This window comes from Danio aesculapii, chromosome 16 (assembly GCF_903798145.1).
Source record: "Danio aesculapii chromosome 16, fDanAes4.1, whole genome shotgun sequence".
Classification (NCBI taxonomy): Eukaryota; Metazoa; Chordata; class Actinopteri; order Cypriniformes; family Danionidae; genus Danio; species Danio aesculapii.
This window is the reverse complement of record NC_079450.1, coordinates 35,476,533-35,492,120: the sequence shown is the minus strand read 5'-3', so window position 1 is coordinate 35,492,120 and position 15,588 is coordinate 35,476,533. Positions and strand designations below refer to the sequence as shown.

At 36.6% G+C, this 15,588-nt stretch overlaps 1 protein-coding gene across 2 annotated transcripts in view; it reads right to left on the bottom strand.

Moving 5' to 3' along the window:
- Nucleotides 1-537: 537 nt before the first annotated feature.
- The window catches only part of grik5 (glutamate receptor, ionotropic, kainate 5), a 183,693-nt gene continuing 168,642 nt past the window's right edge, over nt 538-15,588 (bottom strand). Inside the window, exons 18-21 of one of the 2 annotated variants that reach the window (XM_056475318.1) lie at nt 14,361-14,586; nt 10,883-11,011; nt 7,139-7,305; nt 538-1,484 (exon numbers count right to left, since the gene is read on the bottom strand). In XM_056475318.1, coding sequence (XP_056331293.1) covers nt 879-1,484; nt 7,139-7,305; nt 10,883-11,011; nt 14,361-14,586 — 1,128 coding nt within the window. In that variant the 3' untranslated portion in view covers nt 538-878. The remainder of the gene's footprint in view (nt 1,485-7,138; nt 7,306-10,882; nt 11,012-14,360; nt 14,587-15,588) is intronic. The other variant, XM_056475319.1, reaches the window with a different exon arrangement.

The following is a 15,588-nucleotide window of genomic DNA, read 5'->3' as shown; positions in this document are numbered from 1 at the left end:
GAAACATCTGTGTTTTTTCTGATTACTTTCTGCTTTTATCACTGTGTGTTGAGATATATAAAAACAGAACCTCAACATCAGATGTCTGACTTTTTCTTCTCTAAAACACTGACCTGTGGTTAGTGTAGATGAGTGTGAACGTGTGAAAATGTGAGGCTGAGGTATGTGGTATGTTTGTTTTACAGAACTATTTACAGACTCACAAGTTCTAGCAGACAGATCAAAGTCCACGTTTTAATGAACACAGCTCCTCGTTTCCCAAAAAAACCCCATACATATTCAGTCAGAGTTGATCTCCTCAGTATCAATAAAGTATCTCTATTTTTAATTTCCAATTCAACAACACAACCCCAGAATTAAATTACACAGACAGTGAATTTAAAAATAAGTATAGTACAGAAAAGTAAGAATATCTGTTTTTAGAATATCTTTTTTTCATTAACAAGTTTGCATCATTGTCTTCCACGAATGTTGTGTGCTCTCATTCTGTGGCTTTCGAGCTCTGATCTGGACGTCCAAACAAGAGCGTCTCCGCTGTGCTACTTCCTGTGTTTGACCTCTATCCAAACAGAGAGAGATTTCAGTCAGGGAAAGGGAAGGAGAGTCTTCGTCAGATGTCTGTGTGCTGCCTGATCAGAATCACATTTAACATCTGCCCCCTGTGTCTGAGGCGTACAATCATTTCATACTCAGTCAGTGTTATAGTACATCATTCAGTAGTACAAAAGAATCATTGAAATGACACATGGCTATCCAAAAGAAAAGGATCAATTTTTTGTACCAAGGAAAAGATGGAAAGCGCATTTGTCTGTGATTTCGAACATGGAGGCGAATATTGCAAAAACGTGTCATACTTTTGTTTGTTAGTTTGTCTGTTCTCATTTTTGTTCCCCCATTAGGTCTGTGTTGTTGCTAGACTGAGGTGGTGGTAAAGGGCAGCCTTTAGCCGGAGGAGAGTGTCCTATTCGGCACGGGCTCAAGCCTCCTCCCCCTTCGCTGTCTGTATTAGAGGATGAGTGTGGAGGGGGTGGAGCCAGGCGGGGCAAGGGGGCAGAGGAGGGAGGGATTCGTGTGCATGAAGTTGTGCGGAGACTCTGGATCCGCCGGCACTCCTGGCAGATGCGCACGTGAGTGCAGCCCCGTGGCAGAGGCACTGTCACTGCGGGGGGCCCAAGGGCCACTGTAGGCGTGCTGTTGGCTCCTAATGGGTCCTCTAGGAGCCGCTGAGGGCCAGGACCCATGTCTGTGGGGCCTCCTCCAGGCCCTGAACCTCCTGTGAGGGGTCCAGTGCCACTGTAGAGCTTTCCGTTGCTAAGGCGCATCTCTCTCACAAGGCGCAGGGGCCGTGGAGCCCCCAAAGTGATGCGGGTTGGATGCCGGAGGGCCAGAGAGCTGGACAGAGGCCGGCGGCGGCGTAGACGAGAGCTTTTCTTGCAGGAGACGGCGTTACGAAATTCTGTCAACATCTCCTGACATACGGATACCTGAACATTTAGGAAAAAGTGTTAAATGCTTGAAAAGAAAGATTATATATTCCAGAGAAGAATACACAAAAGAAGTACTGCATGTTTTATAGATACACTCTTAGAAACAAAGACACAAATGCTGTCACGGAGGCCTTTAAGGTACAGTACAGGTTAGTACCTACTGTAAAAGGGTCTATATTGGTAACTTGAAGGTACATATAAGTACCTAAAAAGTACAGAGTACAGTATATATTTTTAAATTTTCAGTACTGATATGTACCTAGGATGTACCATTTAAAACGATATCCCTCCAGTGTCAGCTTTTGTACTACATACAGTACACACTAAGAGTATTTTTTAAATATAACAATAATATGATTTTTCTAGTCTTTACAAAGTTCTGCCATGAAACCATTAGTGTGGAGACTGATAGGTCATGGCTTATCTGCTCCTACATCAACTATATGGCACATGTGATTGGTTGCTGTCACCTACATTTCACAAGCATTTCAAAATCGTCTTTATTCAGGGATAACCACTCTGAATAAATACACTTGCATATAAAGTAAATCATAACTCGAAGCTTTTACTGGAGCTCAGCATATTTATACTGTGGCACATGCTTTGATAAATGGGGTCTAGCGATGACCCTGCTTTGAACCATGTTGACTGAATGTTTGGTTAATTTTCTCTATGGGCTCTATTCATATGTTGGATTTCATTTTGTGAGTGTCAACAACCATTCATGTTTTTCACTGTTGCGCCTGGGTGGGTGTGATTTCATCAAGTACGATTCAATCCTGGATTAACGTCCAACAGTTGAAGTCAGAATTATTTGCCCCCCTTTGATTTTTTTTTTCTTTTTAAAATATTTCCGAATTATGTACAACATGGCAAGGAATTTTTCCCAGTATGTCTGATAATATTTTTTCTTCTGGAGAAAGTCTTATTTGTTTTATTTGGGCTAGAATAAAAGCAGTTTGTATTTTTATAAAACCATTTTAAGGTCAAAATGATAAGCCCCTTTAAGATATTTATTTTTTTCTGATTGTCCACAAAACAAACCATCTTTATACAATAACTTGCCTAATTACCCTAACCTGCCTAATTAACCTAGTTAGGCCTTTAAATGTCACTTTAAGCTGTATAGACGTGTCTTGAAAAATATCTTGTAAAATATTATTTACTGTCATCATGGCGAAGATAAAATTGATCATTTATTAGAAATTAGTTATTAAAACTATTATGTTCAGAAATGTGTTGAAAAAAATCTTCTCTCAATCAAACAGAAATTTGGGGAAAAATAAACAGGGGGGGGCTTATAATTCAGGGGGCTTAATAATTCTGACTTCAACTGTATGTTGATCCTGGAACATAATTTTTGTTTGAATATGTAATCCATACTTATTCCCTACCCCTAAACCCATAACTGTATAATAATCAGAGAGCAATAATAGTTGGATAACAATCATGTAGAAGTGCATAAACCTAACCGTAAGCCTAAACTTAACATAAATGGTAACTGGTTCCCTTAATTCTGATTGGCTGATTGGAATGTTGTTCCTGGATCAACATAGATGGTAATCCAGAAACATATCCTACTTGGTGAAATCACACTAACCATTGTGCCTACTGTTTGTGTCCCTCTCTTCTCCTCATGTGCTCTCTTCCCCTCATGGCTGTCTCTCCTGCACTTTCCCTCTCTATAGGCTCCAACTGAATTACGCAAGCGATGTGCCCTGGGATTGGCTGCAGTGACCCGGCGCATTTTTCAATATCAGCAGGAGTGAAACAGGTGTGGAGCGGGGTGTGGTAAAATAGGTTGCAAGTGATAATTCTGGTTGTGCAGTAGGGCTTGGATGCCACACTTTTCGTTTGTAAAATATTTTCTCCTGCAATGCAGGAGTGTATGGGTGTTTCCCAGTGATGGGTTGCAGCTGGAAGGGCATCCGATGCGTAAATAATATGCTGGATAAGTTGGTGGTTCATTCCGCTGTGGCGACCCCTGATTAATAAAGACACTAAGCCAAAAAGAAAATGAATGAATTTTCTCCTGTTTTTTATATGTATTTATTTAGGGAGATAGGAAAGTATTATATTTTTTGTTAGGTTTATTTAGTTTCATTTGGGTGTTTAGTTAGGTGACATTTTTGTTATTTTCTGGGGGTCCTTTCCGAGGTATTGGCTTTATTTTATTATTTGGTTATAAATAAATGGAACCAACTCCAAGGGCTTCCTACAACATATTTTATTTGTCCCGTTGTATCTTTTCTGTTTCTTCATTGTCACCCTAGACCAGGGTCGTAACATAATGCGGGGATTCGTCCTTTGTTTTTTTCCATCAAAAAACATATTATTGGTTCATGAACCCTTTTTGAGGATGCACAGTGGGTAAGTCATTTCAATTTATTATTTGTTTGGCTGCTTTCTTTTCGGGTTGAGAGGGAGTAGCAAATAGTGTTAACATGAATTTGATTTGACTGCCTTCGCACTGTCTCCAAGCACAGAACAGTTTGATCACTGCCGTAAAGATGACCTGTTTGAAATAGAATCCTTTAAAACTGGAGTTGCAGTAAAAGACTTCTAAAAAATAATTAAAAGACATGCAATATAAAGAATTAGTTTCACAGCGTATATTGCCAGATGTGTTGGGAGTAAGTGGTGCAAAGATGGAAGCTACTACACCGATAAAGGCAGACGAGAAGCATGGATAATGATGTCATTTTCCCTCACTGATATGATGTGAAGCATTGAAAATTGTGTCTGCTCTCTCTGAGAAAACATTTTAATTTAAAAAGATTATACACATAGTTACTTTGTAAACTGTCAATGCTGTTTGTTATCTCAATATAAAAAAGGCAATGATATAATAATAGTTTTCATTTATACTGGCTCAGGTTGTTGGTGGGATAATTATTTATTTCTATCAGCCTGTTATGTGATATTTTGTAACAAGGACAGTGTGTGTTTTAATGCTAAGCCAGTTGGCAAGATAGCCTGAGCTCATATTGTCTTTCACTAGAGCTAAGCCGGTGGGTGAAGTAGCCAAGGCTCACACATAGCCTAGTCCACTAGTGTTAAGGCATTAATACTGTCTCATAGCCCATGGTAGCAAAAACATGTCTTGGGATAGATCTGCTTGTTTTGGGGGATGTTTACTTCATGTATATTTCAGTCAACAGTTGATAAATGTAAGTTACTAATGTTTTTTTTATTAGTTGTTTATTCATTAGTTTCATTTGATTGTTTTGTTTTCATATTTTGCTGCCTTGTTTGGGGGATTACATGTATATTATGTTTGCAGGAGCAGCAGTGTGTTATATTTTCTGACTGCATGTCTATGAATATACTGCCACAATAATCAAAGCAGCAGCAGCATAGCAGATCTACGTCACCAAAACCAAACACATCAACATATCCATTACCATACTAAATCTCTCAGAGAGCTGTTATGACAGAACTTATAGTTATTATTGCTAGATTTATTCATCAAAAATATATGAAAAACATTAATGTTGTAAAATTTCATTATTAATAGTAACCTAATTAATAGTACAAGTTATCTAAAGCTGAATAGTTTTTCCATAATTTCTTCAATGTCACATGATCCTTTCAAATATGTTGATTAATAATCTTTTATATATTTGCTAATTATTAGTCATAGTGACAGTAATACTGTGAATTATTATTGCAAATGTAAAATAGTTGCGTTCCATTGAAATCTATTTTAAAATGCAATTATTCCTGTGATGTAACACTGAATTTCCAGCAGTTGTCCCTCCATTCTTGAGTGTCACATGATCTTTCAGAAATCATTAATTCGTTTTCTTTTCGGCTTAGTCCCTAAATTAATCCGGGGTCGCCACAGCGGAATGAACCGCCAACTTATCCAGCACATGTTTTATGCAGCGAATGCTCTTCCAGCTCCAACCCATCTCTGGAAAAAGAAATCATTACATTAGGTGTCATATTCTGAGCTATTGTTTGTTTTCTCCACAAGATGTCGCCATTTTCCCCAGTGTTTCTGTTTTGGGTTCATTTGTGTTAATTCTGTTCAGCTGTGTCTTGTTAGTCTAGCCTATTTATTCTACCCTCTTGTCTTCACTTGTTACTTTGTTTTTGAGTTTGTGCTACCACTGTTGCCGCAAGTCCTCATGTTACTACCTTTAATCAATTGTGTTTTTGATTAAAGTACCCTTTGCTCTACGGAGAACTATGTTGGTTAACTACTTCCTATGTTTTTGCCTGGGTGCTTTTTGTTGATTTTGGATTTCTTAAATAAACAGCTTTTTGAACTAGACCTTGTGCCTTGGCGATTGGGTTCACCAGCTCTTCCTGTGGCTGAACGGTAAAACACTAGTCTACTACACCAAAGACCCGGGTTCGAGCCTTGTGCTCGTCACATTAGGCTAATTTGATTCATTCATTTTGCTTTGGCCAATTCCCTTTAATCATCAAAGAGTTGCCACAGCGGAATGAACTGCCAACTTATCCAGCATATGTTTTACACAGGGAATGTCCTTCCAGCTGCAACCCAGTACTGGGAAATATTAGGCTAATTTGCTAGTCACAAAACATTTAACATTGTTATCAATTTGTAAACAATTGTGCTGCTCAAGGGCGGCAAGGTGACTCAGTGTTCACAGAGTTTGCATACTCTCCCCATGTTTATGTGGGTTTCCTTCAGGTATTCTTCTTTTCCCCCCACAGTCCAAAGACAAGCAGTATAGGTGAATTGGGTAAACTAAATTGGCCATAGTAAATGAATGTGTGTTTAAATGAGAGTGTGTATGAGCGTTTCCTAGTACTGGATCGGAGCTAGAAGGGCATCCTACCCATAAAACATATGTCAGAGTAATTGACGACTCACTCCACTATGGTGACCCCTGATAGTGAGTAAGTGTGCTGCTTAATTATTTGTGGAAACTATGATACACTGATGCATTGATTACATTGTTAAATGGTAATGCCTTCATAAATTATAGATGCTTTATTGTGCATTAATTTAAGCTCAACACATTCACAGAAATCATGAGTGAATTTTAATGCCTCACATTAGCAGATGATCTGTGCGAAATTAGCCTAAAACTCCTGCAGTGTGAGTCCAGCATAAGTAATACATTAATTGCTATTTATTAAAAAGTCAAACGCCTCAACAAGTAAAGTCATAACATAATGATATCTTTGCAAATCATTAGCTGCTGATTAAATGAAGTGCACAACTGGGAGTCATAACGCACAGCTTTGACCCACTAAGCCCACCATCATTCAAGACATTAACTCATGATTATCTGTGCATTAGTTAAGCATGAATTAATATGCACATTAGACTGATTTCTGAAGGATTATGTGGCACTGAAGACTGGAGTAACAGCTGCTGAAAACTAATTGCACTAAAGGAACAAATGATTCCAAATGTACAAAAAAAGAAATCACTCGTATCAAATGATTATAATATTTATGATGTACGTACGTTAGTAAACATTTTAATTTTTGAACATATAAATAAATCTAAAGTCAGCATAAGAGACGAAATCTTATTTCAAATTTTTGAGACAAGTATAAATATACACATACAATACACACGTAGACATGCACAGCGAAACACAACCACAGACTTCACTACAGGACACACTAACGCGAGGAGCCGGCGGGTTGCTTTAGTAACCTACTGTAGTGTGACTGTGATATTGGCGGTCGCAGGAGAGAGGCCGTACCTCGTCTGTTTCTGCTGATCGACGCGTGGACCACACAAACTCCATCACAGCCACAAATACAGCAATAATCAGGCCGCAGATCAACACCACAAATATACCGCCAATGTTCTCCATCCCAAGACCTGCAAAAATCAATTAAACACTTTTAAAATTGTTCACTACAAACAGAAAAGTTATAAACGTGGCAAAATGAGCTAAAATGTGCATAGGGTAATCACGAGTTACAGGCAAAACAAGTGAAATGTGTTCTCACAAAAATGTGTTAATTTAGGTTTCATGTCGCCCCAAATAGCAATTAACATCTAAAAGTAGGTGCACTTTTGAATGACTTAAGAATCAGTTTTTTGGGGGTTTAAATAGAGATCATGATTCTTCCTTGCTAAACTTAGTACAGTACACTTCCTTGATAAACTTCCTGGATAAGGCTATCCATTAGGGTAAGATTTGAGATATCACAGATATTTTTATGTATTCACATGGACAATGCAAACATCTACATTCACACCCCATGGAGCAAGAATGCGGAAAAAGCTTTCTCCCGCACTCCCTTCCCTTTCCTTACTCTTCCCCCTCAACCAACTCACAAAAAGGTCATGTTTACTCACACAGAATGCCATGGTCATCTCAAACTATGAATGTTCTGTATCAATGCAAGTGACTTTTTGCATCATGTTTGATATCATTTGAAATATCTCAGTGTAATGGTCTCATTCGCTCAGAAATAGACATAATCAAAATAATAGATTTATAACTCCAGGTATCTTTTGACCCACTGCTAAGAGTGTGCCCCATACCTAGGGGGCTTCGATTCAAATTACCATTTGTTCCATATAGGTAGAAACTCTTCAGATCTAACATGCCACTAAATGCAAATGCATTTTGTTATTCCACAAACCCCCCTCCTTGAACAAGATTCTTGGTTTGACTACTTAAGGGACAGTTTCAAGATGTTCGGGGTCGATTCTGTAACCAGATCAGCCCGTAGTGTGGAGCTCTCATGCTCTACATACTATATACATATACTATGTATATTTTGAAGTCAGGTATGCATCTTTTGATCTTAGATCTATCTTTGAGAATTTGATGTTTTGTATTGATTGTTTATGAATTGACTTAATAATTGGCATAATACATATTTACCTGACTATTAAATTATGTTTGAACATATTTTGCTTACTCTGTAATTATTCATTGTAGTAGATTATGTTGTATCCTTGTTTCCGCACTTCCTATGTCAGGTCAGTAGACGGACTAAAATACAGTTGAGATGGAGCATTGGGCACACTAATTGTATTTTAGGGATCCGACTGACTCTTGATATTGATTCAAGTTTAAGTGTACTTAGGTGGAAAGGGGGTTAATTCCGTCCAGGGCAAAACGAGTTGCCCTGAACAAGCATAGGAGCTACTTATCAGTATTATTGAAACTTTCAGCCTGACACATTTTTATTATATTTAATTATTTAAATACATATGAATACATTTAGATCATTGACTTTAATCATTACTATTGGAATGTGAAGAAACTTTCATCCAGCACAACAAAAAATCTTTCTGACAATCACCTACTTCACCTTTAAACGTAGACGTAAAGAAAAAGATAAAAGTAAAAAATATGAACACGTGTTTTCGATCTACGCTGTTAACAATTTTCTGTAGAATCTACAGTAACTTACTGACAGCAGTTAACCAGTAACTTACTGTAAATTAATTACAGCAAAAATACTGCTATAATTTAGCTTGCTCTATATGCATTTATAGTATTGCATAACTTTACTGTAAAATATACCGTAATTTTCACAATGCGGCTTTAAAATACAGTAACATACCGCAAAACTGTCCTACAGTAAAATACAGTTCATGTTACTGTTAAATTCTGTGTAATTTGCAAAAATCGCTAACAGTGTGCTTATTATAAACATTTCTGTTTGTTAGTGTTCTGACAAACTAGGATGAAAGGATCACACTTTACAAATAGACTTTTTCTTAGTCGCTTTGGTACAGATCTCAAATCAGAACTGAAATTCTCAAAATACCTGTTCAATCTTCACATCATTGTGCCAAATGTGGACATCAAAAAATCAGTTTCTCATTTCTTTGAACAAGTTGCAAATGCTTTGATTATAATCCATGCAAATGGTTATGTACAATTCTGTGATGTTTTCTACATTATCAATTGCTTATGTCATGTTGATCAAAATGTATTATAATGGCAACAGCATTTAAGCATTAGTTCTTTACATGGAAAATGCTTGAACAAGTTGTCATAATATTTTGTCATAATGCATTTTTCTATACATTGCCTGACAAAAGTCTTGATGCCTATCCAAGTTTAGGAACAACAAATTAACTTCTAGTTGATCATTTGGTATCAGACATGACTTATATGAAAGGCAAGGCCTCTAGATACACTTATTTTACCATAATAAAATATGATTATGCCTTTTATTAATTAATTAGGACAGTAAGGTGTGACTTTGCTCAGACAAAAGTCTTGTCACTTAACAGAAAATATGTACAGTATAGAATAAAAAGTCTTGTTGGAGTGGAAAAAGAATTAATATTGTGTCTGACTCCCATGAGCTTGGACGACTGCATCCATCTATGCGATGACTCAAATGACTTATAAATAAAGTCATCTGGAATGCCGAAGAATGCATTCTTGCAGGACTCCCGGAGTTCATCAAGATTCTTTGGATTCATTTTCAATGCTTCCTGCTTTATCTTTTCCAAATGATCAACTAGAAGTCAAGTTATTATTTGTTACTCTTACAACTGGGATTGACGACAAAAAAAAGCTGTGGTGAATTGGTAAATTTCTTCCAAGTGAATCTTGGCTTTCTCTAACGTAGGTGTTTATCAAAGGAGACTATCCGACATTCACATTTCGACTTGTTTGTTTTTGTGCTAGTGCTGTCATTTTCTTTCTGTATCACAATGACATGGTCTGCCAACAAATTACAGTACGAAGAGTAAAAGCATAAATGTGAATCTTGTCCAGTCTCTTGCTATCAACTTCCACATACACAAAGGTGTAGCCAAAAATTCTACAAATATTTGTCATCCAAACTGTAGTCAAAGTTTACATCAGAACATCCCTCCAGAGGACACTGTTATATTGACAAAATGACCAAGTAATTTGACTGACTTATCTATACACAATGACACAAAGACTGGTCATTCCAATGGCTCTGATGTGTTCATTCATACAGATATAACTTTTTGACCAATGAACTGAGAATTTTAAGCAAGAGACTGGGTCTTGCAGGTAATCCATGCTGTTTTGCTTAATGTACCAGAGGTTTTGAGAAATGCGCTTACTCTTCGGCAAATTTCAAGGAGAATTTGAGAAATTAAAAGTGAGTTAGAAAAACTGTAGTTAATCTTAGGTAATGTATTTACTATTATGAACAGGGTTTACTCACATTTGTTCCTGTAAAGTAAATTTGCAGCTTTTTTTACAGAGTGGAAACAACATAAACACATTTTCGACTGTTTGTTCAACGTAAATCTATTTTTCAAACCAGTTTGCAAATGCCTTCCAAGTGAAAATTCAATCTGTCTAAATGTTTTTAATGACCTTGTACAAACTGCATTTGAAACATTGTTTCTTGCTCAGTGCAAAACTGCCAGTTCCAACTGGATTTTTCAGCAGGCATGAGCCTATTATTGGAGGAGAATACTGTGTTGGGGTTCTTGCCTTTGGCTCGGTGGTCTTCCTCTTTGGGACACTGTCCCCCCTCCCACCATCTTCTCTTCAGAATCTCCAACCTGTTATTCTCCTGCAACTGCAGCACTGCCAGACTGAGCTCATCTCTGAAAGGAGAACCTGGAAAAAAGAATAATAAACATCAAGCTTGGATGACAATAATCAAATCAAGTTCACATTATCATTTAAAACGGAAACTGTGCAGTCTTAAATACTTGTTTCTTCATTGCATACATTAAGCATTTGTAATATGGTCAGACACACAGAAGCTTTATAAGTAAATAAATCAAAAACGTATTATCCCTTAAATGCAACAGAGATGTCATTCGCTGCCCTCCCAGTTACTTGCTTTTTTAAAATAAAATGATTAGAGTTTTTAATAGATTACCAATTATACCAGTATTAATTAAATATGACAAGAAAAGTACTGGACTTTATTGAAAGTACAGTGTATATGTCTGCTAGTGTCCTGTGCGATTTTGAAGATATTGAATCAATAGTTTTGAGTTGTATGGAATGAGTTGTGCTTTGACGATAGCAGTGATTTAAAAAATCATCTGCTCAAACATTTCAAGCTGAAAAGTATAAATATAATTTTGGAGGTCAAATATATTTTTATTGTTTTGTAACTTATCAAAATGTTTGGGGGATTTTATACGATTACAGCAGTTATGGCACATTTACACAATTACTTTTGTTTCCATCATCAGAAGTTGTCAGTGGTCAGAAGTTGTTAGTTGCCAAAACAGTTAGTCATAATATATCACTTTGTTTGGTACCCTTTTAATGAGGTACTGAGCACAGTAGTTTGGTGCGTAAAGGGTGGAGCCGTAGATTCACTAAAGTTGATATTGACTTGTAATACAAGTGTTGTTGACTTTGCATACATCATGGCTATCAAGAAAAGGATCAGTTGGAAATGGAAAAGATATCCAGATTAGGGTTGGTCTTTGTGCAAGTCTATGCAAGTCATTCCCAGATTATTTTTTATCTATTTTCCACAGTCTTTCAAGCATAATTCGCTTAATTTTAAATATTTAATTAATTGTTGTTGAGTCATTTCATTAAAATATTTATTTGTATTTTAGTTTTTTTTTGTTTTCTGCCCTTTTTTATTGTTTAAATTTATTAATTTGTTTTAAAAAGAGTGTAATAAAGTGTACAATGAAGTATCAAACTTTAATTATAACCCCACCCCATATTTGATATTTTGCAATTTATGCAAATTTACATACATAAATTATATAAAATATTTGCCATATATTAACATTTTAAAATATTGTAAACATGGCTATTTACATACATTTTTTTAACCATTGGAATTCCAAATATTTACATAAACATTGAAATATAATGTATATGGCATATATTAGATTTATGTATGGGACTGCTCTTGAATAAAGATTGAGGTGTATTCTGCCGATTGTCAACATTACTTTGTCTTCATATGATGCGTATAGGGTTTTAACAATTACCCCAGCATACTCGAAGATCTTCAAGATTTTCAAATGCTACTTAAGTTACGATGCTTTTGGGGAACAGGCCATAACATTAAAATCAGTCGCACAATTGTTTTTACGATCTACTTAGGCTTACTATGCGTTTGGGAAACACAACCCTGCTCCATTTGCTGAAACCAATGATTTCAGAGATCTAATCATGTTAGATATATACTGGGTTGCTAAAGACCTGAGTATGTAATAATGATTGGCAAAGCATTAATATATTTAACAGTTAAAGGATTTATCAGAAAATATTTTAGTGTTAACATGTAGACAGATAGATGGACATGTATGTACGCAAAGTAAAAGTAAGCATTTTTGGCAAATATATGATTAAACACATTTTTCTTTCCACACTGCAAACTAGGGGCAGCGCGGTGGCGCAGTGGGTAGTTCTGTTGCCTCACAGCAAGAAGATCATTGGTTCGAGCCACAACTGGGTCATCTGGGATTTCTGTGCGGAGTTTGCATGTTCTCCCCCTGTTTGCGTGGATTTCCTCCAGGTGCTCAGGTCCACCACAAGTCCAAAGACATGTACTATAGGTGAATTGGGTAAGATAATTTGTTCGTACTGTGTGTGAATATGGGTGTTACCCAGTGATGGGTTGCTTCTAGAAAGGCATCCGCTGCATAAAACATATGCAGGTTAAGTTGGCGGTTCATTCTGCTGTGCCGACCCCTGATAAATAAAGGAACTGAGCCGAAAATGAATGAATGCAAATTATTTGTGGCTGCAGTTGGATGCAACCCTATGAGTCAGTGTTTATAAGTGCAAGATTATATATGACACAATAGAAAATAAAATAGAATTGTAATTGCCTGTGAAATGTATACAACATTAGGCATTTTAGTCCTACTATTCACGCTCAAGTGTTTTTTATGTGTGTTCATGTTCTGTGACCTACAGGGCTGATGTCATGTTGACATTGTACTTCAACATCGTGGGGACGTTGGATTTTGTTTGGAAATGAAAATCAGGTTGACTTCAGAACCCAAAGTCAGGCCGGTGTTAATGTCCAATGTCCAAATCAACCTAAAATTAACCAAATACCAACGTCTAATCATGTTACACCTTGTCGTTGTGTAGTTACCACTATGACTATCATATTGGATTTTGGTCACTTTCCAACACAACCTAAAAGCAACCAAATATCAATGTAATTTAATGGAGTTATTGGCTAGACTGAATTTTGGTCACCTGACGTCACGATCTAAATCTCACCTAATATTAACGTCTTATGATGTTGTGTGCCTGTTAGTTTTGGTGCAAATGCTACATCACAAGACTGTAATGAGCCTAAAGCTATACAGTAGTTCATTCAAAAGTTTATATACTGTATACTCACCATTTTCTAACTCTCAAAGAATTCCAAACTATTATGAGGTTTCTTTTTTTCTGCTGAACCCAAAAGTTATTCAGAACGTTTTTTGTAGAACTTGTTTCCAGAAATTATATAAATTGTATTATAGTAATATACGTGTGTAAATTCATGTGCACATCTGTATTAGAAGTTATACCAGAAGTGTTAGAAGTTATACCAGAAGGTGAACTTTGTTTGAACTTCTGAATGTTGGAAAATTATAGCCCCTGACATCCATAATAGAAAGTCCTATGGAAATGGTTTCCAACATTCTTCAAAATATCTTCTTTTTGTGTTCAGCAGAAAAAAATAGAATCTCATAAATGTTGGGTGAGAGTGCTGAAATTGATGACAACAGTTTTACTTCTGAGTGAACTATACCTTCAGTACTTTTTCTTGTATGAGTAAATGTGTTGACTTTTTCTTTTAATAGTGTTTTTGTTAATACGCCTGGCTTTCAGCCAATTTTTATGTCCTGTCTTTACATCTTTTAAGGTTTCAAAACATGATTCTGTACTTTCTATAAGAGTGTAAATAAGCAAGGTATTCTTCTATTTCTTACAAATGTATGGATGAGCTGACAACATTTTCTATGGTTACTCTCACCCAGAGGCATGCCGATGCCGTAACCCTTTGTGTCCAGCAGTCCTCCGATCTGGGTGAGGTTGCAGTTGAGGCTGCGGTGGTACTCATTCATGGTGCTCTCCAGGAGAAAGGCATATTTGGAGTTTACGACTCGCGCGATGCCCTCCTCTGTGCTCTTCACGAAGACACTGGGCTGCTTTGAATACATATAGTTCCACATGCGCTGATATGTTTGATACCGGGAGTTCTGAGAGAAAAGAGATGTATCATCAATGCAAACATTTTAATATAATTTGACAAGCACAATAACCGGCCAAAAGGAAACAATGACACACGCAGATGGTAAAAACACTTGAGTAAACAAACGCCTGATAAATAAAATACACAGTCAGTTAGCCAAGGGTACCTTTCAAGCAAAGCCAACATCAAAATAAACAAAAGATACAAAAACACATCCAAACGTATGCAAATATATGCCTGCTGGCACTTTTCATCAATATGCTACAACACAAGCCTGAAAATCTTAAAAGAATAATAAAAAGTGCTTAGTGAAATTATATTTAAAGCTTTTTTAGACATACATCGCATGTTTTGTTGCAACAAGATACATTTAATAAACATATAAAAATGTAGTTCATGTAATTATTAAAAATATACTGTTCAGCACTGTGTATTGTTTTTTTTATTATTTAACCTCATAATTTGTTTAATTATGACTTCAAAAATTTTGTAAATGTAGGAAACAGGATTGAATAAAAATTTTGCTATAATATTTAGTGAAATGTTGAATATCAACATTTCATATCAACACCCAGAACACCAAAGTACATATTTTAAGAAAACTTCCAACTATATGAATAAGCTCTACAATAAATTCAAGAGTTCACACTTAGATATTGTTTGACAACTGTTAGCAGGTTTGGCATGCTGTCCCGGGAGAGAACCCTGAGATAGGTGAGCCCAGGGCTCCCGCCTGGTCCATAGAGCATATGCGGGGAGTACGAGATCAGGTGGTTCTCGAGAGCTCCCCGTGGTAAAGGGAGAAAGGAGGAGAAGGGGTGGATGGGGGGTTTCTTCGGAAAACGAAGATAAGAGAGTAGTTCTAGCTAGGCTACTTATAGTGAGTTGGGGTTAATCTGATTGGCTAACTAGTGAATGTAGATGAGTGGCCAGCTGCAGTCAATCATATCACGTGCTCCTCTCGAAATTAGTTTGAAAACTTCACTTAATAAACAAACAATCTAACAAA